Here is a 25,514-nt window from a genome sequence, read left to right as displayed (position 1 = left end):
TTTTTTTTTTTTTTTTTTTTTTTTTTTTTTTTGAGATAGTCTCGCTCCATTGCCAGGCTGGAGTGCAGTGGCTTGATCTTGGCTCACTGCAACCTCTGCCTCCTGGGTTCAAGCAATTCTATTGCCTCAGCCACCTGAGTAGGTGGGACTACAGGTGCACGCCACCACGCCCAGCTAATTTTTGTATTTTTAGTAGAGATGGGGTTACACCATGTTGGCCAGGATGGTCTCGATCTCTTGACCTCGTGATCCACCCGCCTTGGCTTCCCAAAGTGCTGGGATTACAGGCGTGAGCCACTGTGCCTGGTCGTGATATTAGTTCTTCTTAAATGTTGGGTAGAATTCAGCAGTGAAGCCATCTGGTCCTTGGCTTTTCTTTATTGGAAGACTTTTTATCATGGCGTCCATCTTGTTACTTGTTACTGGTCTGTTTAGGTTTTGGATTTCTTCCTGGGTTCAGTCTTGGTAGGTTGCATGTATCTAGAAATTTGTCCATGTCTTCTAGATTTTCCAATTTATTAGCATATAATTGCTCATAGTAGCCACTAATGATCCTTGGATTTTCTGCAGTATCAGTTATAATGTCTCCTTTTTCATTTCCAATGTTATTTATTTAGATTTTCTCTCTTTTTTTCTTAGCCTGGGTAAAGGTTTGTTGATTTTAACTTTTCAAAAAATCAACTTTTTGTTTCATTGATCTTTTGTATTTTTTCAATTTCATTTATTTCAGCTCTGATCTTTATTATTTATTTTCATCTACTAATAGTAGGTTTGGTTTGTTCTTGCTTTTCTGGTTCTTTAACATGCATCATTACATTGTTTGTTTGAAGTTTTCCCTCTTTTTTGATGTAGGCATTTATAGCTATAAACTTCTCTCTTAATATATCCCATACGTTTTGGTGTATTGTGTTTCCACGATCATTTGTTTCAAGAAATTTTTCTTTATCTTATTCTTAATTTCTTCATTGACCCAGGAGCATATTAATTTTCTTGTATTTTTGTAGTTCTCTAAATTCCTCTTATTATTAATTTCTAATCATATTGCATTGTGGTCAGAGAAGATGCTTGAAATTATTTCAATTTTTTGAATGTTTTAAGACTTGTTTTGTGAGCTAACATATGGTGTATCCTTGAGAATTATCCATGTGCTGAGGAAAAGAATGTGTATTCTGCAGCTCTTGGAATGTTCTATAAATATCTATTAGATACATTTGGTCTATAATGCAGATTGAGTTTCATGTTTCTTTGCTGATTTTCTCTCTGGAAGATCTGTCCAATGCTAAAAGTGGGGTGTTAAAGTTTCCAGTTATTAATGTATTGAGGCCTATCCCTCTCTTTAGCTCTAGTAATATTTTCTTTACATACCTGGGTGATCATGTGTTAGATGCATCTATATTTAAAAGTGTTATATCTTCTTGCTGAATTGACCCTATTGTCATTATATAGTGATTTTCCTTGTCTTTTCTTATAGTTTTTGTTTTGAAATCTATTTTGTCTGATACAAGTATAGTAACTTTTGCTCTTTTTTGGTTTCCATTGGCATGGAATATCTTTTTCCATCACTTTATTTTCTGTTTATGTGTGTCTTTATAGGTGAAATGTGTTTCTTGTAGGGAACAGATCAATGGTTCTTGTTTTTTCATTCATTCAGCCAGTCTATATCTTTTGATTAGATAGCTTAGACCATTTACATTTAATGTTATTATTGATAGTAAGGACTTACTTCTGTCATTTTTATTTTTTGTTTTCTGATTGTTTTGTGGTCTTCTCTTCTTTATTTCTTTTATTCCTGTCTTCCTCTAGTGAAGATGATTTTCTCTGGTGATACGATTTAGTTTTTTGATTTTTATTTTTTGTGTATTCATTTTATGTTTTTTGGTTTGAGGTTACCATGAGGCTTGCAAATACCATCTTATAACTCATTATTTTAACCTGATAATATTATTTGCATAAACAAAGAAATAAGTAGAAAGAAAACTAATAAAAACTCACCTGAACATCATCTCCCTGCTTTTTAAACTTTTTGTTGCTTCTATTTATATCTTATTGTACTGTGTCTTGAAAAGTTGTTGTAGCTATTATTTTTGATTCGTTCATCATTTAGTTTGTCTACTTAGGATAAGAGAGGTTATACACCATAGTTACAATGTTAAAATATTCTGTGTTTTTCTGTGTATTTACTATTAAGAGTAAGTTTTGTACCTCCAGGTGATGATTGCTCACTAATATTCTTCTCTTTCTGATTGAAGTACTCCTTTTAGCTTTTTTTGTAGGATAGGTCTGGTATTGATGAAATCCTTTAGCTTTTGTTTGGGAAAATCTTTATTTCTCCTTCATGTTTGAAGGATATTTTCTTTTCTTTTTTTTCATGGTTAATAATTTCATTTTTATTATACTAAATATCAGGTCAAAAGTCAATGGCATTTACATGCTGGAAGATTGTTTATCACTCACCTCTTTCAATTATATCAAACACTGATTAACCAAATGTGACTGGACTTAAGTGCCACAACTTTATGATTTCTTTCAAGTATATGCAGATCTCTTAAGTGGGCACATATGCATATGTGCAAAACAAATGAAATATAGATACTTAAAGAATGAACAGAAGTGGCCTGTAAACATAAGCCACTCTGCCATTCGGTTTCAAAGCTCTGTCTTTTCTTCACTAATTTGTCTTCTGCAATTAGTAGTCTTCTATCCTATTAAAGTTGTAGGTTTACTGATGATCTGGAAATTTCACATTGGTATAAGAAAGGAATGTTGGGTTGATGCAGTCTCTATAAGAAGAAATACCTTGTTCTATGAGCAGCTGCCATACTTTCAGACATGTTTCTGACTTTAGATAATTAACAAATCCTCTGAAGAAAAGGAGCAGGCCAAGTACAAGAAATATCCACCAAAGCCGATACTGTCCATTGAAATATCCAGTAAAATAATCAGAAAACCTGACAATAAGGATCCATTTGATCAAGGAAAGGCCAAATCCGCAGATAGCACCATACCGTCCAGCTATGGTATTGGTGATACAGAAGGATAAACAAAATCCAAGCCAGTTGAAAATAAATGCCGTGAAAAATGCCAGCATGAAAATGCCATCATTCCCCACTCTGAGCTGGTCTGCATCACTGAAGTAATCTCTTGGTGGACACTCTTCCTCCTGAATATTTTGAGATGTTTCTGCTGCTACAGCTGCCATTGCAGCAGCTTTAGCCTTCTCAGCTTCATTGTATGTAGGAAGAGAGGTAGCAACACTATAGGGAGGTGGCACAGGATAAGACTCACTGTAAACTTCTGTATCTGAACTTGTAGGTACTTTTGCAGTAATATTACTATATGGTGGAGGGTAAGAGTCAGTTTCAACTGTTGGTGCTGAAGAGGCAACCTGCACAATCTGTGGTGCTGGGTTTGAAGTAGATGGCTGCTCTATGGCCAATGATTCTGAGTTATCCTCTTCATTAAGAAGCACCTGGTAATGCCCAGTCCCCAGCTGGTGGTGATCCATCCTGCCCAGCTCGAGATCCAGCTTCTGAGCGGGCAAGTCCCCTCAGTGCTCAGCTCCCTTGGCCACCCCCGCCGACAACGTTGTCGCTGCAGGACCCCTTCCGCCTCTGTTCCTGCTGCCACTGAAAGATATTTTCATGAGTTATACTATTTAGGGTAAAAGTTGTCTTTCCTTCAGCACTTTAAATATGTCATGCCACTCTCTTCTGGTCTATAAGGTTGTCATTGAAAAGTCTACTGCCAGATGTACTAGAACTCCATGGTAAGTTATTTATTTTTTTTCTCTTGCTACTTTTAAGATCCTTTCTTTATCCTTGACCTTTGGGAGTTTGATTATTAAATGCCTTGAAGTAGTCTTCTTTAAGTTAAATATACTTGGTGTTCTGTAACCTTCCTGTACTTGGATATCTTTCTTTAGGTTTGTGAAGTTCTCTGTTATTATCTCTTTGAATAAACTTTCTACTCCTATCTCTTTCACTACCTCCTCTTTAAGGCCAATAACTCTCAGATTTGCCATCTTGAGGCTGTTTTCTAGATCCTACAGGTGTGTTTCATTGTTTTTTATTCTTTTTCCCTTTTGTCTCTTCTGTGTATTTTCAAATAGCCTGTCTTCAGGCTCACTAATTCTTTATTCTGCTTGATCTATTCTGCTATTAAAGAACTCTGATGCATTTTTCAGTAAGCCAATTGAATTTTTTCAGCTCCAGAATTTGTTTGATTCTTTTTAATCATTTCAATTTCTTTATTAAATTTATCTGCTAGAATTCTGAATTTTTTCTCTGTGCCATCTTGAATTTCTTTGTTTCCTCAACATAGCTATTTTGAATTCTGTCTGAAAGGTCACATATCTCTCTTTCTCCAGAATTGGTCCCTGGTACCTTATTTAGTTCATTTGGTGAAGTCATGTTTTTCTGGATGGTATTAATGCTAGTAGATGTTCTTCAGTGTCTGGGCATTGAAGAGTTGAGTATTTATTGTAGTTTTCACTGTCTGGGCTTATTTATAGCCAGCCTTTTTGGGAAGGCTTTCCAGATTTGAAAGGACTTGAGTTTTGTGATCTAAGGTATTTCTGTTTTAGAGGGCACCCCAAGCTCAGTAATGGTGTAGTTCTTGCAGAGTCATAGAGGTACCACCTTAATAGTCTTAGAAAAAAGTTCTTAGAGACTGAAGAGACTTAGATAACTAGACAGTAATAATGGGAGACTTCAACACCCACCAACAGTATTGAACAGATCATCGAGGCAGAATACTAACAGAGATATTTGGGACCTAAATTCAACACTTGACCAAATGGGCCTAACAGACATCTACAGAACTCTCCATCGTAAACAACAGAATATATATTCTTCTCATTTGCACATTACATATACTGCAAAATCAACTACACAATCTACCATAAAAAGTTCTCAGCAGAGGATTCCACCAAGACGGCCATAGAAGCAGCTCTGGAGCACAGTTCTCAGCAAGAGAGATGCAGAAGGCGAGTGATCTCCACATTTCCAAACAAGGTACCAGGTTCATTTCAATGGGACTGGCTGGAGAGTGGGTATAACCCAAGCAAGGCAAACTGAGGCAGGACGGGGTGCTGTCCCATCTGGGAAGTGCATCTGACTGGAGGATTGGGGGCTTTCTCCCCTCCAGCACTCTGGTTCAGATACTGTGCTTCTCCCATGGCCCTTACAACCCACAGACCAGGAGACCTGTGCTGGACTGATAAGCCCTGAGAGTTACCTGCACAGGGAGAGAGGCGATACGGCTGGGGGGGTCTCTCCCCCACAAAGCCCAGCAAACTGAAGCCCTCTCACTTGAGAGTTTCATAGCCAGCACATCAGTTTGAGCTTGACCTGAAATGATCAAACTAGGTGGGGGGAAGTGTGTCTGCGGGTCTAATCTTCCTGTGTAAACAAAAGCCAGAGGAAGCTTACATAGCAGTGAACTGAGTCCGTGACAGCCCAGCAGTGCCTCTGAAGACAAGGGACAGACTGCCTCTTCAAGCAGCTGCCTGATATCAAAGCTAGATAAATCCACAAAGATGGGAAGAAATCAGCATAAAAGGGAGGAAATTATCAAAGACCAGAATGCCTCTCCTCCTCCAAGGGATTACAACTCCTCACCAGCAAGGGAATAAAAAAGGATGGAGAATGAGTTTGACGAGTTGACAGAAGCAGGCTTCAAAAGGTGGGTAATAACAAACTTCTCTGAGCTAAAGGAACGTGTTCTATCCCAATGCAAAGGAACAAAAAACCTTGAAAAAAGGTTCGAAGAAATGCTAACTAGAATAACCAGCTTAGAGAAGAACATAAATGACTTGATGGAGCTGAAAAACATAGCATGAGAACTTCATGACGCACACACAAGTTTCCACAGCTGAATCAAGCAGAAGAAAGGATGTCACAGATTGAAGATCAAGTCAATGAAATAAAGCGAGAAGGCAAGATTAGAGAAAAAAGAGTGAAAAGAAAGGAACAAAGCCTCCAAGAAATGCGGGATTATGTAAAAAGACCTAATATACGCTTGATTGGTGTACCTGAATGTGACGAGGTGAATGAATCCAAGCTGGAAAACACTCTTTAGGATATTATCCAGGATAACTTTCCTAACCTAGCAAGGCAGGCCAACATTCAAATCCAAGAAATACAGAGACCACCACAAAGATATTCCTCAAGAAGAGCAACCCCAAGGCACATAATCATCAGATTCAACATGGTTGAGATTAAGGAAAAAATACTAAAGGCAGCCAAAGAGAAAGGTCGGGTCACCCACAAAGGGAAGCCCATCAGAATCACAGTGGATCTCCTGGCAGAAACCCTACAAGCCAGAAGAGAGTGGGGGTCAATATTCAACATCCTTAAAGAAAAGAACTTTCAACCCTGAATCTCATATCCAGCCAAACCAGGTTTCATAAGTGAAGGAGAAATAAAATCCTTTACAGACAAGCAATTGCTAAGAGATTTCATCACCACCAGACCTGCCTTACAAGAGCTCCTGAAGGAAGCACCAAACATGGGAAGGAACAACCAGTACCAGCCACTGTAAAAATGTACCAAATGGTAAAGACCAACAACACAATGAAGAATCTGTGTCAACTAACAGGCAAAACAACCAACCAGTAACAAAATGGCAGGATCAAATTCACACATTAACAATGTTAACATTAAATGTAAATGGCCTAATTGCCCTAATCAAAAGACACAGACTGGCAAACTGGATAAAAAGTCAAGACCCATTAGTGTGCTGTATTCAGGAAACCCATCTCATGTGCAAAGATACACGTAGACTCAAAATAAAGGGATGGAAGAAGATTGACCAAGCAAATGGAGAGCAAAAAAAAAAAAAGCAGGAGTTGGAATCCTAGTTTCTGATAAAACGGACTTTAAACCAACAAATATCAAAAAAGACAAAGAAGGGCATTACATAATGGTAAAAGGATCAATGCAACAAGAAGAGCTAACTATCCTAAACACATATGCACCCAATGCAGGAGCATCCAGATACATAAAACAAGTTCTTAATGACCTACAAAGAGACTTAGACTCCCACACAATAATAGTGGGAGATTTTAACACTCCACTGTCAATATTAGACAGATTAACGAGACAGAAGATCAACAAGGATATCCAGGACTTGAATGCAGATCTGGACCAGGTGGACCTAATAGAGATCTAAAGAACTCTCCACCCGAAATCCACAGACTATACATTCTTCTCAGCACCACATCGCACTTACTCTAAAATTGACCACATAACTGGAAGTAAATCACTCCTCAGCAAATGCAAAATAATGCAATTCACAATGAACAGTATCTCAGACCACAGCACAATCAAATTAGAACTCAGGATTAAGAAACTCACTCAAAACGGCTTAACTACATGGAAACTGAACAACTTGCTCCTGAATGATGACTGGGTAAACAATGAAATGAAGCAGAAATAAAGATGTTCTTCAAAACTAATGAGAATGAAGACACAATGTACTAGAATCTCTAGGACACATTTAAAGCAGTGTCTAGAGGGAAATTTATAGCAATAGATGCACACATGAGAAGCAAGGAAAGATCTAAAATTGACACCCTATTGTCAAAATGGAAAGAACTAGAGGAACAAGATCAAAAAAAATTCAAAAGCTAGCAGAAGAGAAGAAATAACTAAGATCACAGCAGAACTGAAGAAGATAGAGACACAAAAAAAACCCTTCAAAAAGCAAAAAATTCAGGAGCTGGTTTTTTGAAAAAATCAACAAAATAGACAGATCACTAGCTAGACTAATAAAAAAGAAAAGAGAGAAGAATCAAATAGATGCAATAAAAAATGGTAAAGGGGATATCACCACCAATGTCACAGAAATACAAACCACCATCAGAGATTACTACTAACAACTCTATGCACATAAAGCAGCAAATCTGGAACAAATGGATAAATTCTTGGACACTTACACCCTCCCAAGACTAAACCAGGAAAAAATTGAATCCCAGAATAGACCAATAACAAGGTCTGAATTTGAGGCAGCAATTAATAGCCTACCAACCAAAAAAAGTCCAGGTCTAGACGGGTTTATAGCCGAATTCTACTAGATGTACAAAGAGGAGCTGTTACCATTCCTTCTGAAACTATTTCAAACAATACAAAAAGAGGGAATCCTCCCTAACTCATTTTATGATACCAACATCATGCTGATACCAAAACCTGGCAGAGACTCAACTAAAAAAGAAAACTTCAGGCCAATGCCCATGATGAACATTGATGCAAAAATCTTCCAATAAAATACTAGTAAACTGAATGCAACAGCACATCAAAAAGCTTATATATCACAATCAAGTAGGCTTCATTCTGGGGATGCAAGGCTGTTTCAACATATGCAAATCTATAAATGTAATCCACCACATAAACAGAAAAAAAAGACAAAAACTGCATGATCATCTCCGTAGATGCAGAGAAAGGGCTTTGATAAAATTCAACAGCCCTTTATGCTAAAAACTCTCAATAAACTAGGTATCAATGAAATGTATCTCGAAATAACAGAAGCTGTTTACAACAAACCCACAGTCAATATCATACTGAACAGGCAAAAACTGGAAGCATTCCCTTTGAAAAATTGCACTAGACAAGAATGCCCTCTCTCACCGTTCCTATTCAATATTGTATTGGAAGTTCTAGCCAGAGCAATCAGGCAAGAAAAAGAAATAAAGGGTATTCAATTAGGAAAAGAGAAAGTCAAAACGTCTCTATTTGCAGATGACATGACTGTATATTTAGAAGACCCCATCGTCTCAATCGAAAATCTCCTTAAGCTGATAAGCAACTTCAGCAAAGTCTCAGGATATAAAATCAATGTGCAGAAATCACAAGCATTCCTATACACCAATAACAGACAGACATACAGCCATATCAAGAGTGAACTCCCATTCACAATTGCTACAAAGAGAATAAAATACCTAGGAATACAACTAACAAAGGATGTAAAGGACCTCTTCAAGGAGAACTACAAATCACTGCTCAAGGAAATAAGAGAGGACACAAACAGATGGAAAAACATTCCATGCTTATGGTTAGGAAGAATCAATACCATGACAATGGCCATACTGCCCAAAGTAATTTATAGATTCAACACTATCCCCATCAAGCTACCACTGACTTTCTTCACAGAACTGAAAAAAACCTCTATAAACTTCATATTGAACTAAAAGAGAGCCCACATAGCTAAGACAGTCTTAAGTAAAAAGACAAAACTGGAGGCATCACACTACCTGACTTCACACTATACTACAAGGTTACTATAACCAAAACAGCATGGTACTGGTATCAAAACAGAGATATAGACCAATGAAACACGACAAAGGCCTCAGAAGTAACACCACACATCTACAACCATCTGATCTTTGACAAACCTGACAAAAACAAGCAATGGGGAAAGATTCCCTGTTTAATAAATGGTTAGTAAATTTAATAAATGGAAAACTGGCTAGCTATGTGCAGAGTTAAAACTGGACCCTTTCCTTATACCTTAAACTAAAATTAACTCCAGATGGATTAATGATTTAAACATAAAACCTAACACCACAAAAACGCTAGAAGAAAACCTAGGTAAAACCATTCAGGACATAGGCATAGACAAGGACTTCATGACAAAAACACCAAAAGCAATGGCAACAAAAGCCAAAACAGACAAATGGGATCTAATTAAACTTAAGAGTTTCTGCACAGCAAAAGAAACAATCATTAGAGTGAACTGGCAACCAAGAGAATAGGAAAAAATTTTTGCAATCTGCCCATCTGACAAAGGGCTAATATCCAGAATCTGTAAAGAACTAAAGCAGATTTACAAGAAAAAACAAACAAACCCATTCAAAAGTGGGTGAACGATATGAACAGACACTTTTCAAAAGAAGACATTTATGAGGCCATGAAACATGAAAAAACGCACATCATCACTGGTCATTAAAGAAATGCAAATCAAAGCCACGTTGAGATACCATCTCACACCAGTTAGAATGGTGATCATTGAAAAATCAGGAGACAACAGATGCTGGAGAGGATGTGAAGAAATAGGAACACTCTTTCACTGTTGGTTGGAGTGTAAATTAGTTCAATCATTGTGGAAGACAGTGTGGGAATTCCTCAAGGATCTAGAAATAGAAATTCCATTTGACCCAGCAATACTATTATTGGGTATATGCCCAAAGGATTATAAATCATTCTATTATAAAGACACATGCATACATATGTTCATTGCAGCACTGTTTACAATAGCAAAGACCTGGAAGCAACCCAAATGCCCATCAATGGTAGACTGGACAAAGAAAATGTGGCACATATACACCATGGAATACTATGCAGCCATAAAATAGGATGAGTTCATGTTCTTTGTAGGGACATGGATGAATCTGAAAGCCATCATTCTCAGCAAACTGACAAAAGAACAGAAAACCAAACACTGTATATTCTCATTCATAGGTGGGTGTCGAACAATGAGAACACATGGGCACAGGGAGAGGAGCATCACACACTGGGATCTGTTGCGGGGTGGGTAGGGGAGGAACAACAGGGGGTGGGGAGGTTGGGGAGGGATAACATGGGGAGAAATGCCAGATGTAAGTGACAGGAGTATGGAGACAGCAAACTACCTTGGCATGTATGTACCTATGCAACAATCCTGCATGATCTGCACATATGCCCCAGAACCTAAAGTACAAAAAAAAAAAGAGTTCTCAGCAAATTTAAAACAAAACAAAAACGAATTATATCAGCCACACTCTTGGACTACTGCATAATAAAAAAAATCAATACTAAGAAGATAGTTCAAAACCATACAATTCATGAAAATTAAACAACCTGCTCCTGAGTGACTTTTGGGCAAACAATGAAACTGAGGCAGAAATCAAAACATTATTTGAAACAATGAGAACAAAGATATAGTATACCAAATCTCTGGGATACAGGTAAAGCAGTGTTAAGAGGTAAGTTCATAGCAGTAAATGCCCATATCAGAAAGTTAGAGAAATCTCAAATTAGCAACCTAATATCACAAACAGAATTAGAAAAACAAGAACAAATCAATCCCAAAGCTGGCAGAAGACAAGAAATAACCAAAATTGGAGATGAATTAAATAAAATTGAAATGGAAATAAAACATATAAAAGATCAACAAAATCAGAAGTTTGTTCTGTGGAAGAATAAATAAGATTGATAGAACACTAACTAGACTAATAAAGAAAAAAATAAAAAAAGAGAAGATCCAAATAAACACAACCAGAAATGACAAAGAGGACATTACCACTGACCCCACAGAAATAGAAAAAATCCTCAGAGATGATTGTGAACATCTCTATTCACACAAACTAGAAAAACCTACAAAAAATAGACAAATTCCTAAGACTGAACCAGGAAGAAATTAGAACCCTGAACAGAGCAATAACAAATTCTAAAATGGAACCAGTAATAAGAATTCTAGCAACCAGAAAAAGGCCAGGACCAGAGAGATTCACAGCTGAATTCTACCCGACAAATAAAGAAGAGCTGGCACCATTTCTACTGAAACTATTCAAAAAAATTGAGGAGGAGGGACTCCTCCCTAACTCATTCTATGAGTCAGGTATCATTCTATGAGTTAGGTATCATTCTGATACCAAAACCTGGCAGAGATACAACAAAAAAAGAAAACTTAAGGACAACAACTGTGATGAATATAGGTGCAAAAATCCTCAACAAAATACTAGCAAATTGAATCCAGCAGCATGTCAAAAAGCGCATTCACCACAACCAAGTAGGTTTTATCACTGGAATGCATGTTTGATTCACCATATGCAAATCAATAAATATGATCCATCACATAAACAGAAGTAAAAAAACCCCCACATGATCATCTCAAGGCATTTGATAAAATTCAACATCCTTTTATGTTAAAACCCTCAACAAACTAGACATTGAAGGAGCATATCTCAAAATAATAAGAGCCATTTAGGATAAAACCACAGCCAACATCATACTTAATGGGCAAAAGCTGGAAGTATTTCTCTTGAACCAGAACAAGACAAGGATGCTCATTCTCACCATTTGTTCAACATAGTACTGGAAGTCCTAACCAGAGCAATTAGGTAAGAGAAAGAAGTAAAAGACATCCAAATAGGAAGAGAGGAAGTCAAAGTATCTCTGTCTGCAGATTATATGGTTTAATATCTAGAAAACCCCCTAGGGTCATCCCCAAATCTGCTAGATCGGATAAACAACTTCAGCAAAGTTTCAGGATAAAAAAAATCAATTTATTATATTGGGTAATAAGTAATATGTGACATTGTGCAATGTTGGTGCGTTTCCATACACCAACAACATCCAAGCTGAGTGCCAAATCAGGAACGCAATCCCATTCACAATAGCTCCCCCCCCCCCCCACAAATACCTAGGAATACATCTAACCAGGAATGTGAAAGATCTCTATAGTAAGAACTACAAAACACTGCTGAAAGAAATAAAAAACGACACACACAAATGGGACACATTCCATGTTCATGAATAGGAAGAACTGATATTGTTAAAATGGCAATACCATTCCAAGCAATTTACAGATTCAATACTATTCTTATCAAACAACCAATGACATTCTTCAGATAATTAGAAAAAATATTCTAAAATTAATATGAAACCAAAAAGAGCCCAAATAGACAAAGCAATTCTAAGTAAAAAAGAACAAATCTGGAGGTATCATATTACCCAATTTTAAACTATACTACAAGGCTAAGGTAACCAAAACAGCATGCTACTGGTACAAAAACAGACACAGACCAACGGAACAGAATAAAATGCCCAGAAATAAAGCTGCAAACCTATAACCATCTGATCTTTGATAATATTAACAAAAACAAGCAATGGGGAAAGGATTCCCTACTCAATAAGTGATGCTGAGATAACTGGCTAGCCATATGCAGAAGACTGAAACTGGACCCCTTCCTTATACCATATACACAGATCAATGGAAGATGGATGAAAGACTTAAATGTAAAACCTAGAACTTTAAAAACTCTTGAAGAAAATCTAGGAAATACCATTCTGAACAAAGGTCCTGGCAAAAATTTCATGAGGAAGATGCCAAAAGCAATTGCAATGAAAACAAAAAATTGACAAATGGGACCTAATTAAACTAAAGAACTTCTGCACAGCAAAAGAAACTACCCATAAAGTAAACTGACAACCCACAGAATGGGAGAAAATATTTGCAACCTATCTGTCTGAAAAACTTTGAATATCCAGAATCTATAAGGAACTTAAACATATTAACAACACAAAAACAATCCCATTAAAAAGTGGACAAATGGCTGGGCAAGGTGGCCCATGCCTGTAACCCTAGCACTTTGGGAGGCTGAGGTGGGCAGATCACTTGAGGTCAAGAATTTGAGAACAGCCTAGCTAATGGGCCGTCTCTACCAAAAAATACAAAAATTAGCTGGGTGTGGTGGCATACACCCGTAATCCCAGGTTACTCAGGAGGCTGAGGCAGGAGAATCGCTTGATCCCAGGAGGCAGAGGTTGCATTGAGCCAAGATTGCACCACTGCACCCCAGCTTGGATGGCAGTGTGAGACTCTGTCTCAAAAAAAAAAAAAAAAAGTGGACAAAAGACACGAATAGACACTTCAAAAGAAGACACACACATGGCCGACAGCATATGAAAAAATGCTCAACATCACTTATTATTAGAAAAATGTAAATCAAACCCACAGTGAGATGCTATCCCAACACCAGTTAGAATGGCTACAATTAAAAAGTCAAAAAATAACAGATGTTGGTGAGGTTGCAGAGAAACAAGAATGCTTATACACTGCTGGTAAGAATGTAAATTAGTTCAGCCACTGTGGAAAGCAATTTGGCGATTTCCCAAAAAAACTTTGAACTACCATTCAATCCAGCAATCCCATTATCAGGTATATACCCAAAGGAATGTAAATCATTCTATCATAAAGATGCATGCACATGTATGTTCATTCCAGCACTAGTCACACTAACAACAGTATGGAATCAACCAAAGACTGGTTAAAGAAAATGTGGTATGGAATACCATGTCTATAAAAAAGAACGAGATCATGCCTTTTGCAGCAACTCAGATGGAGCTGGAGACCATTATCCTAAGCAGACTAACACAGGAATAGAAAACCAAATACCACATGTTTTCACTCATAAGTGAGAGCTAAACATTGAGTACACATGGACACAAAAAGGGAACAACAGACATTGGGGCCTCTTGAGGGTAAAGAGTGGGAGGAGAGTAAGGATTAAAAAACTACCTAGAGGTACCATGCTTATTACCTGGGCAACGAGATAATCTGTACACCAAACACTTGTGACACATAATTTACCTAGAGAACAAACCTGCACATGTGCTTCTGAAACTAAAAGGTTGTTTTTTTTTTTTTTTTTTTTAAAGTTCCTTATTTGAAGATTCCCTTAGAATTAGAAAAACGTACTTCTCTTGCATTGGTCTTTTCTATTGAGTAACAGGTATTGTGTAACCCACTATGTTGCTAGATTCCCTAAAACCAACAGAACCTTTATTTATAGCAATGTGTAAGTCTTCATGGTTTTCACACTTGTTTTTTTTCTCTTTTAAGGTTATTGCATTTCTATGCTTCTACAGATGGCTCTGATCTGTCTTTATATTCTTCCTCTCTGTTTTTCAGTTTTAATTGTCTTTATTGTTTGGGTTTTATAGTTCACAAAATAATTCTGAGAAAAAGCTATCTTTGTGATTCTCAGACATAGAAATTATTTAAAAGTATTAGAATCTTCCTTTCTTGACTTCTGTTTTTCTTAATCTGAATGTTGATCTTTCCTTACATGCCCTATCAAAGTTTTAAAAATATGAGTTTATTTACTTTTTATTTTAGACTCTGGTGGTATATGTGCAGGTTTATTACATGGCTGCTTTTTTTTTTTTTTTTTTTGAATGGCAAGAGGTGTGAATAATTAAGTAAACTAATACACTTTGAGCCTAGGACATATTTTAGGACCATGAAATCTACAAGTTTACTCCTAGCTGGGTGCAGAAGAAATCTTTTTAACTTAACATCTCTCAGATTTCAAAGGAGGCATCCTTTGGCATTGAGAGGCAGTGTAGTTTAGTGGTTAAGGAGCCTGTGGCATCAGGAGCCTCTGAACCTGTGGCTTTAGTATGACTGTCTTCATTGTCCAGATGAGAGCACTCCCCGTGTAAGTTAAAGGTATGGACTGCTGTGTGAGAGAGTGAAGGCTGAATTCCATCTTTGCTAGTACTCACTGTGAGACTATCTTTTTGATCCTTGGTTTTCTCATCTCCAAGTTGTGATAATAGCAATATTTATCTCATGGAGTAGTTGTAAAATTTAAGTTCAATGTACAGGTGAAGCCCTGGACATGGTCTAACCCACAGAGTGTCCAGTGAGCACTTATGGGCATGGGACTCACTGTAGGCCACCTGTGGGGTGAGGAGCTCAGTGGAAATTGAATCCAGTTCTCCTGACCTCAGGCCAGTGCCCTGTCCAGTAAACCAGGTGATGTGTAACTCTATCTTGGCCCCGCCATTCTTGCTCTGCTGTCCCCCAGATGTGCTGGGTAACACATCTGTATTTTAATGCCTAGGGGCCTCCTGGAAACAGTGCCTTGGACCAGTGGAGAGGCTCCAAGGGTGGGATTTCCTGAAATAAATTTCAGATGTTTTCCAGAACCTCTGCTCAGCCTGCCAACCTAGTCCCCAGGGGATTCTTTGTCCCTGCATTTGCCTCTCCCACCCTACCACCCCACCAGGAGCCCAGTAGGGTCTCACCTGTGTAGTAATTTCCCAACGTTTCATCCAGAGGCCACTGGGTACCAGGAGCCTCCTGCTCTCTGGGCACTGGGCTGGGATGAAGTGGGGATTCCCAGCTCCCCAGCTCTGCAGTGGATGTGGGGACATTGGGTGACTCATGGCTTGGAGACCCATAGTCTGGACTGCCTAAAGGAGCTTGGTAGAGGAGTGAGGAAGTGATTTCTGGTAGGAAATGAAAGGAAAAATGACCGTTTACTGAACATCTATTTTCTTTTAGTTGCATATATTTTAAGCTCTCACAAGCTGTCTCTTCGAGGTCCTCTCTTTCCTTCCGGGGCCAACCAGATCCAGCCCCTGCCGACCTCCAAAGCTTCGGGCCCACTATGGGTGGGGGTGAGAACCCCTAAAGCCAGCCCAGGGAACCTGGGGCTGAGAGATGGGTCTTAATAATATTATTTTTAAAACCATTGCAAAGTAGAGACACAATTTTATTCTTTTAGTAGTGAATAGAGAAGTCATGTGAGCGAGCTAGCTTGGGCTGAGGACTAAGCCTAGCCTCATCTTGGGGTCTGTCTGGAAAGCAGAGTCCTCCTTGGAACTTCTGGACCACCTTGACCCTAAGGATCTTCAGAGTCCATCAATATTATGAGCTGAGCTCTCCTGGGGCAAGACTCACTGCCTGACCCGCATGGGTCTCAGCTTCCCCATCTGTCAAATGGGGAGGGGTACAATCTCAGCCCTGGAAGGTCTCTGAAAGATAATTTCTAGACCTACTCCTCTCACCCCATCCTGGCTCCCCTGTCTTTCCTCTGCTCTCTCTACCATGCCAGGTCCACATGCATAGACATGATCACCTGGGTGGGGCCTGCCTGCTGACTCACAGTCCCACCCAGAGCTGTCAGCCCCACTCAGCAAGCCTCACCTCTCCAGTGGTGTCCAGACGTGTCAGGTAGGTGTCTCAAAACGCTTCTCTCTGAGCCCTGGGTGCACCCCTGCAATTCAGGGATCCAGGACCTCAGCACTGCGGTGGAGGTGGGTTGGTTGGGAGACTCCAGGCTGGGTTCACTTAGGCTGGAGGGGAATGAGGGATAGTGGCCTACAGGAAGGAGACAAAGAGGAACTGAGCTTGGGTTCTTCATATTAAGCTGGTTGCCTGTTTCAACCAAGAAAGGTCAGGAGACACCAGAGAACCTACTGCAGTCCTCTACAACCTCCTCTAGAAGTTTATCTGAAGAATGATGCTCTTATAGATACTGATAGACAAAAAGCCCTGATCTGGGATCAGGAAATTTGCATATCTGTCCTGGTCCTGACTACCTCCCTGTGCAAATCACTGCTCCTTCTGAGCCTCAGCTGCGCCATACTGGGCTAACAGCATCTGCCACTCAGGGTGGCTAATAGTGATAATAACAGAAGCAGCAGCAGTAACAGCAATGAGAGATCTTATTTATTGAGCACTTACTGTATATCAGACTCTGTGCTAAATGTTGAACATGGATGAACTCTTTTAACCCTCACACAGCCCAGGGAGGTGGGCTCTGACTCTCCCATTTTGCAGACAGGTAAACAGATGGAGAGCAGTGAAGTGATTTGCCCAGGGCCATAGTGCCAGGACTGGTGATAGTGCCTGGTTCCCAAGTCTGTGATCATAACTACAATGCCAGGCAAGTGCCCCACTTGGGAACTTGGTCTAAAACCCATGCCCACCCTTGCCAGTGTCCTTCTGAATGTCAACCTCTCTCTCCCTTCTTGGGCCCTTTGGGTGCCCCCTCCCAGGTACTATGGGGACCACATGAGGTCCTGGGAATGCACTTGAATAGAAGAGGGAAGGTGTGGGGCTCTGAGGTGCAGCAAGGACCCCCCAGCAAGCCTTCTGGTTCAAGCCTAGTCTGGGGCATGAATCTCCCCTTGACAGAGCAGTTCCATGTCACTGTCCAGAGGAAGGCCTGGCAGGGAGGGTTCAGTGGTGATGGTGGGGTTCCAAGAGGGCAGGGGAGGAGTGGGGGCCAGAAGCTCTCCAGTAGGCAGAGGGGTCCTTTGTCTACTCACCTGCCTCTTCCTGAGCTTGGGTACACAGTGACCTCAGGCCCATCTGCTCCCAGGTATGGATGGCCAGGTCCCAGGCCTGCTGCTCCCCATACTGAGCCACCAGGTGTGAGGCCACCTGCATGCCACTCATCTTCTCTGGTTGAGCAGGTGTCTCACCCGAAGAGCCCCTGGAGTGTGCTTTATTGGTCAGCAGAAGCTGAAACTTTTTCAGCTCCTCCTTCTTCAGGAGCTCCAAGTAACAGGCCAGGCGGCCCCAGGCTCCACCAGCCATCTTTGTCTCAGAGTTAAGGGAGTATCTGGGGGATGTTTATGGGTGGTGAGGGTATCAGGCAGGCAAAGAACAGTGCTCTCCTTTGCCTTGGCTCTTACTGTCTCTTATTCAGCATTCAGAACCCAGTTTTATAGACCCCAGGGCACCTGCAGATAGATGCCGATAGAAGGGGAGTGGTAGGAAAAGTCAGAGGAGGGAGGAACCCAGAGGGTCCTGCGGGACACTGGAAGAAGTCAGCTGATACAGAGGTGCAGGGATGGGGCCTAGGGCCAGGCAGGGATGGTGAGGGTGAAGGGAGATGTGGTGATGGAGGATGGGGTGTGGGCAACGCTCACTGTTCTGCGTTCCTCAGATTCTTCCTTCTCCTGGGTCCTGGACTCCTGAGATCAACACTTGAGCTGCAAGGCTGAGAAGAGGCGGGGTGGGAAGAGCTGCAGAGCAGGAAATGGGCTTTCAGAACCCAGAGCTGAGTCCAGGGCTGCTTGTTCTCAGGTCTCTTCAGGCCTCTCCTGGTCCTGGGACACCAACCACCAAGAACAGTCCCCAGTCAGCCAGAGCAGGAAGGAAAAGTCATTCAGAGGAAACCCACAAGGGGCGTGCCCAGGGGGTAGTGTCAAAACAGGCCTGGGTAGACCAGGCTCAGAGCCACATATCCAGATGGGCCACATGGTGTCTACAGGTGGACCAAGGGTAGAGGCTTAGACTAGCTGATGCTGCAGCAGGTACAGGCCCATACTACACATGGTGCGTGCATCTACATGCGGGTACTCTGCCAGTTAACACCTACAGCCTGTCTGCAGAGCTAGGAGGCAGACTCTTCAGGCAGTTGTGTTTGCAGCTCAGGCCCAGCCTGTCAGGATGAGTGGGCCTCTCTGTGTCTGCTAGGGCAGCTCCTTACTGGGAAACATTAGAGCTGGGCCAGGGAGCATTTTTCTCCAGCCTCTCATGGTTTTGGGGGCTTCTTGAGTTGTACTGAATGTCCTGCCATGCTACTGGGGGCACTGAAGCATGGGTCCCAGGCCCAGGAGGCTGTTTGCCTTGCGGGCAGCCCAGCACTTAGCTGGTGAACATTCTCACCTGAAAGCAGAATAGCCCCTTCCTCATTCTTGCAAGCAGGCCTGAGGGAGCTAGGTGCAGACTTCTTTTGTTGAATCTCCAAGATGCTGCTGACTCCAGGTTGAGTAATGACATTACCCAACTCATTTGCTGATGTAACACACCACCAGGAATTTCTGGAGTTGCTTTGGTTTCACCTGGACTGGCAGAGCCCAGGCTTCAGCCCACAGCTTACTTGAACAAGGGCTCCTTGTGTGCCTGATTTATTTCTTTGATCCTCAGTTTGCTCATCTATTAAATGGGACATCATAGGTTTACTAAGAGGCTTCAATTCAGCAAAAGGGCTTAGTAACCTTTATATATATATAATTTATTTATTTATTTTTGAGACAGAGTCCCTCTCTATCACCCAGGCTGGAGTTCAGTGGCAAGATCTTGGCTCATTGCAACCTTTCCTCCATCTCTTGGGTTCCAGCAACTCTCCTGCCTTGGCCTGGTGGGCAGCTGGGATTATAGGCACTTGCCACTGCGCCTGGCTAATATTTTTGTATTTTTAGTAGAGATAAGGTTTCACCATGTTAGCCAGGCTGGTCTCAACTCTTGACCTCAGGTGATCTGCCCACCTCGGCCTTTCAAAGTGTTGGGATTATATTTATACAATTATAAATTATTACACTTATACAATACAAAGCCTCTGTGCCTGGCCTAAATAAATTGTATAAATGTTAGTTTTAAAAAATGGCTAATATAAGTACATTGTAGGGCATTCTAACATTAGACTGACCAGAAGTGGAAAAGCGCTGTGCTAAAAGTGGGATGATGTGGGGGGAGGCGAGGGGGTGGGTCTGAGCACTCCGTTAAGGACCCTGAGACCCCATGTGGTGGGAGGAATGGCTTGGAGCCTGGAGGGCTGTGTGGGGTTTTTTTCCTCCTCACACCAGCCAATTCTGACACCAACTGGTTTTCTGCAGTGTAATTCTATATACTAACTGCCTGGAGTCAGCATCAAACACCACAGGTTTAGGGGCTCAGTGAAGAGTTGGCCTCATATCAGATGCCAGTTGCAAATGGGGTGCCCAGACCACTGGCACTTCTCTGCCTGACTTGGTGACAAATTTGAGGGTTCCCACAGCCCCTGGCAGGTTCAATAATTTGTTGAAATGACTCATGGGACTGAGAAATGCACTTTATTATTACTGATTCATGAAAGTATACAGCTCAGGAATAGCCCAATGGAAGAGATGCTGAGGTCAAGGTGTGGGTGGGGAGGAGCACAGCGATACCTTGCCCTCCAGGGACCTTACTCTCCCCGCCCCTCCCTGCTTCACTAACCTGGGAGCTCTCCAAACCCCAAACAAACAAAACTGTGGGATTTTTTTTTTTTGGAGGTTTCACTTCATAGGCATAATTGATTAAATCACTGGCCACTGGAGATCCACTCAACCTATTAAATAGATCAGAAGTCTGACCCTTCCCACCATGCCCATGGGGGCTGCTGGTCTAGCCTTCTATTGTCTCTTACTGGGATCACTGTGCTAGCCTCCTAAGTCTCCCCCACCCATGCTGATGCTATCACTTTACTGTCTACCTTCAGTCCAGCAGCCAGGATTATCCACTTAAAACATAAATTAGGTCAGGTCACTTCTCAGCTCAAGACTTTCCCATACTCACATCTCACTCTGAATAAAAACCAAAGTCCAACCAAAGGCACGATGACTCATGCCTGTAATCCGAGCACTTTGGGAGGCCAAGGTGGGAGGATCACTTGAGGCCAGGAGTTCAAGACCAGCCTGGGCAACACAGCAAGACTCTGTCCCTATAAAATAATACTAAAAAGCTTCCCAAATCTGACTGCACACAGTGGCTCATGCCTGTAACCCCAGCACTTCGGGAGGCCAAGGTGGGTGGATCACTTAAGTTCAGGAGTTTGAGACTAGCCTGGCCAACATGGTAAAACCCTGTCTCAACTAATAATACAAATAATTAGCCCAGTGTGGTGGCAGGCGCCTGTAATCCCAGCTACTCAGGAGGCTGAGGGAGGAGAATTGCTTGAACCTGGGAGGGCAGATATTTCAGTGAGCCAAGATCACGCCATTGTACTCCAGTTAGGGTGACAAGAGCGAAACTCAGTCTTAAAAAAATCCCAAAAAACAAAAACCAACTTCCCAAGTCCCCTGAAGTCTTCCCAGTGGCTCCCGGGGATTGCATGATCTAGCCTCTCATATCTCTCCAGCATTATCTCCTACCCTGTCCCCCCCTCCCTTACTCTGCTCTGGGTTCTCTTAGTCTCTTTCCTGTTCTTTGAACACACCAAGAATATTCTCACTCCAGGGCCTTCACACTAGTGTTGTTTCCATTGCCTTGGAATGGTTTCAACAGATATTCAGAGAAGGAGTACTCCTCTATTCCCTGCTTCATTTTTTTTTTTTTTTTTTAAGACGGAGTCTCGCTCTGTTGTCAGGTTGGAGTGTAGTGGCACAATCTCAGCTTACTATAACCTCCACCTCCTGGGTTCAAGCGATTCTCATACCTCAGCCTCCTGAGTAGCTTGAGTCACAGGCATGCACTACCACACCCAGCTAATTTTTTTTTTTTTTTTTTTAGTAGAGATGGGGTTTCACCATGTTGGCCACGATGGTCTTGATCTCCTGACCTCGTGATCCGCTCACCTTGGCCTCCCAAAGTGCTGGGAGTACAGGCATAAGCCACCGCACCCAGACCCTGCTCCATTTTTATGGAGCTTATCACCGCCTGATATTATAGACTTGTTTATTTGTTTACCTTCTGTCACCTCCTGCCAATAGAATGTTAAGGTCCCTGGAGACAGGACTTAACTTGTTTTGTTCACTGTTGTATCGCCTACGCCTAAATCAGTGCCTGGTCCATGTCAGCACAATAAATACTACAGACACTGATTGTCTTTTGAACACTTTCCTTTTTATCCTTCTAAACAGCTACTCACTCTGGCCACTTGATGGCACTCAAGTACTTTCTGTGCATTGAAGCAGCCTCGGGTTTGGTGGAGAGGACTCACTGGCACTCTCTGAGCCTGAATTTTTAAAGTTATTCCTATTTCTGGTGCTTTGAGTCTTTGTTTCCTTTCCCAGAGGCATTTTAGGAACACATTCAATCTTACTTTTATTCAAGTCAAGCTAGTAACAATTAAAGCTTAACTCATGAGGAATATCCGTATGGCCAATGGTCCAGCAGAGAAAAGTCAGATTTTCTCTCTATGTTCAAATTACTATGACTTGAATCCAGATCTGGATAACTTCTGGAAATCAGCCTCCTTGAAATTCCATTCCTCCCACCTATTTCTAAGTGTGTCCCAGGCATTGCCTCATGGGGTTCTGACGTCAGTCTTTGGTTTCCCTCTGACTAAGTGGCCTTTACTACCTTGCTGTCATCCCCTTGGTCTCAGACCCCATTTCTATCCTCCTGAAGTTGTTGGGCCCAGGTGTCCTCTCTGTCCCAATCATTTCGGGGCACTGCTCTTTTCTGGCCCATTCCTGAAATGTGGGACAGGGCTTTCCTAATTCATGGCACAACTGAGACTGTGACATGAGGATATGATTTTGCAAAAGACCTTCCCGAAGGATCAGAGAGGAAGAGGGTGTCACTCTCTGTAGCTGTGGCTCACATTGTCCTCAGAGCCTTCTGGTCCAGGATCATCCCTGCTGTTCCTTTTCCAGCTGGAGCTCTCTGCAGCTCTGGTGATTTCAATCAGACACGGGCAGGTCATTCCCCAGCCCCAAGATTCTCCAGCCTCTTTCACCTTTGGAGGCCAGGTCTGCCTGGCTCTAATACTTAGAAAGAACAAGTGGGCTGGGCACAGTGGCTCACGCCTGTAATCCCAGTACTTTGGGATGCCGAGGCGGGCTAATCATCATGTTAGTAGAGATGGGGTTTTACCATGTTGGTCAGGCTGGTCTCGAGATCAGGAGTTCGAGACCAGCCTGACCAACATGGTGAAACTCCATCTCTACTAAAAATAAAACAACAACAAAAAAATTAGCTGGGCATGGTGGCAGGTGCCTGTAATCCCAGCTATGCAGAAGGCTGAGGCAGGAGAATTTCCTGAACCCAGGAGGCGAAGGTTGCAGTGAGCTGACATTGCACCACTGCACTCTAGCCTGGGTGACAGAGCTGAACTCCATCAAAAAAAAAAAAAAAAAAAAAAAAAGAAGAAGCTGCTTTACATTCACATCATTCCTAGCATGGGCCTCAGGATTATCCTCCTTCCTGGATGATTGACGTGGAAATAGCTATTCCCTTCAGATGTGTGCTGGTATTATGAACCCAACAAAATCATCTCAATAGTTTGACAATTCATTTCCCCAAAGTTGGTTCGTTTCAGGCTTAGATAAAACAGTGCTTTGAACATCAACAGATGAAATCTTTTGTTAAAAAAATATGGTCTAGTTCATCTAGCCCTCTTCCTCTGCCTGTCATTCCTCTTCCTCCTCCTAGTCTTTCCTGTAATGTAAAGTGAAGGAAATATGAGAACTTGGGAGTTCCCCCTATCATGGTCTGCTTTTAATTTCCTGTGAACTTGGACAAGAATACACACACCTGCATCACCATCTTCCAAGAACACATGATATTCAAAGGTCACAGCCAATTTACATCATTTACAACAGAACGCATCTCTCACTCTGAGTATTCTCATCTGACTTTCTTAACTGCATTTAAACCTCAATAAAGAATGATGACTGGCTCCCGCTTTATAGGGCCACCAATAAGGCTCTCTTAGAAACCAGGCAAGGCACCCCTCAAGTCTCTATGCTAAAAGGAAGAAGTCATGCATAACTTTTCAGAGATACTTTTTACTTTGAAAACATTTCAAACATAGAGAAAAATGTCAAGAGTTGTACAGTGAGCTCCTATATAACCTTAACCTAGATTCACCAATTATTAACATTTACTATTGTTTTATATTTTATGTTTGCTGATTATTGAGAGTAAGTTGCAGATATCATAACATTTACTTCTTTTTTTATTTTTGAGACAGAGTTTTGCTCTGTTGTACAGGCTGAAGTGCACTGACTCCATCTCAGCTTACTGCAACCTCTGCCTCCTAGGTTCAAGTGATTCTCCTGCCTCAGCCTCCCTAGTATCTGGGATTACAGGTGCCTGCCACCACACCTGGCTAATTTTTGTATTTTTAGTAGAGATGAGGTTTCGCCATGTTGGCCAGGCTGGTCTTGAACTTCTGACCTCAGGTGATCCACCCACCTTGGCCTCCCAAAGTGCAAGGATTACAGGCACGAGCCACCACAGATGGCCCATAACATTTACTCTAAGAACTATGGCAATATCTACTAAGAATCAGGCTGTTTTCTTATATGCCACTGTACAATATAAAATTCAGGAAGTTAAAAATGTTGATGCAATACTACTATCCAATTACATGTAACTTTTAAAATGACATTTTCAACTTGTTCTTTAGATTATTAGGATCATAAAAATATAATACAGAAATATATGGGGGAAAAGTAAAAATGTTTTTTGACTTTCTGTACCATCGTATCTACTTCCCAAGAATAGCCAATGTTACATGAATGTTTCAGTGCTCCATGAAAGAAAACAGTTTTATATGATCACAGTTACTTTTCTATGTGCCAAATATATAGGACCTAAGTTTTTTAGGAGTGAATTTTTTTCCTCTTAAAATATTTTGCAGATCTCCCCGTGTTAGTACATAGGAATGTTCGTTGTTCTTGCTTCTTTTTTGTAATTGTTGAGTTTTTCATAGCTTGGATCTACTATAATTTATTTGATTAGTCAAATTTGATGGAAATCTAGCTGGCTTTCATTTGCATTTTCCTCTTACCAGCCATGCTGTCATAACCAACTTTGTACACACATGTATCTTGTCACATTCATGTGAGTACCTCTAAGGGAGAGAGTCCTAGTAAAGGAATTTCTGGGTTGAAGAGATCACACATTTAAAAATTTGGGTTCAGAAATGTGCTTCTCTTGAGAGGTCATTATTTTTGTCTTTAGACCACGGCACCAAGCGACTAGACACACACATCTTTGGTTTGTCTTCTGGGAGGCTTTCAAGTCAGAGGTTTGGTCCATCTCTTAAAAATGTACATGCGAAGTTCAGTCTTAAAGCACATGATCTGTCTACAGTGCTAACTCCTGGTTTCATCTTATTTTCTCCCTACTCTCATTTAATTTTGTTTGCTGTACATACTAACATAATAAAAATTTAATTTTATCATATATCTTTATAAGTAAATTTCTGTGAGTCACTCCAGAACAGTATGTGCTGTGAGTACATAAAATGGTTGAATCGAGGTTTTTTTTTTTTTTTTTTTTTAGATGGAGTCTCACCCTGTCTCCCAAGCTGGAGTGCAGTG

At 41.1% G+C, this 25,514-nt stretch overlaps 1 protein-coding gene, 1 long non-coding RNA gene and 1 pseudogene across 3 annotated transcripts in view; 1 reads left to right on the top strand and 2 right to left on the bottom strand.

Annotated features, from left to right (window-relative positions):
- NLRP1 (NLR family pyrin domain containing 1) overlaps nucleotides 1-18,680 on the bottom strand; it is a 60,168-nt gene extending 41,488 nt beyond the window's left edge. The window contains exons 1-3 of the mRNA XM_032280157.1: nucleotides 17,820-18,680; nucleotides 16,693-16,866; nucleotides 15,789-15,992 (exon numbers count right to left, since the gene is read on the bottom strand). Coding sequence (XP_032136048.1) covers nucleotides 15,789-15,992; nucleotides 16,693-16,866; nucleotides 17,820-18,090 — 649 coding nt within the window. The 5' untranslated portion in view covers nucleotides 18,091-18,680. The remainder of the gene's footprint in view (nucleotides 1-15,788; nucleotides 15,993-16,692; nucleotides 16,867-17,819) is intronic.
- Nucleotides 1-25,514, top strand: part of LOC116553060 — a 113,117-nt gene that overhangs the window by 37,463 nt on the left and 50,140 nt on the right. The window lies entirely within an intron of this gene.
- Nucleotides 2,350-15,917, bottom strand: LOC116553058 (annotated as a pseudogene). The gene is made up of 2 exons (XR_004269615.1): nucleotides 15,789-15,917; nucleotides 2,350-3,626 (listed from the first exon to the last, which is right to left on the bottom strand). The product of XR_004269615.1 is annotated as an NEDD4 family-interacting protein 2 pseudogene (transcript).

Source organism: Sapajus apella, unplaced genomic scaffold (genome assembly GCF_009761245.1).
Source record: "Sapajus apella isolate SASKATOON/1434 unplaced genomic scaffold, GSC_monkey_1.0 scaffold12, whole genome shotgun sequence".
Classification (NCBI taxonomy): domain Eukaryota; kingdom Metazoa; phylum Chordata; class Mammalia; order Primates; family Cebidae; genus Sapajus; species Sapajus apella.
This window is presented reverse-complemented; position numbering and strand designations above follow the sequence as displayed.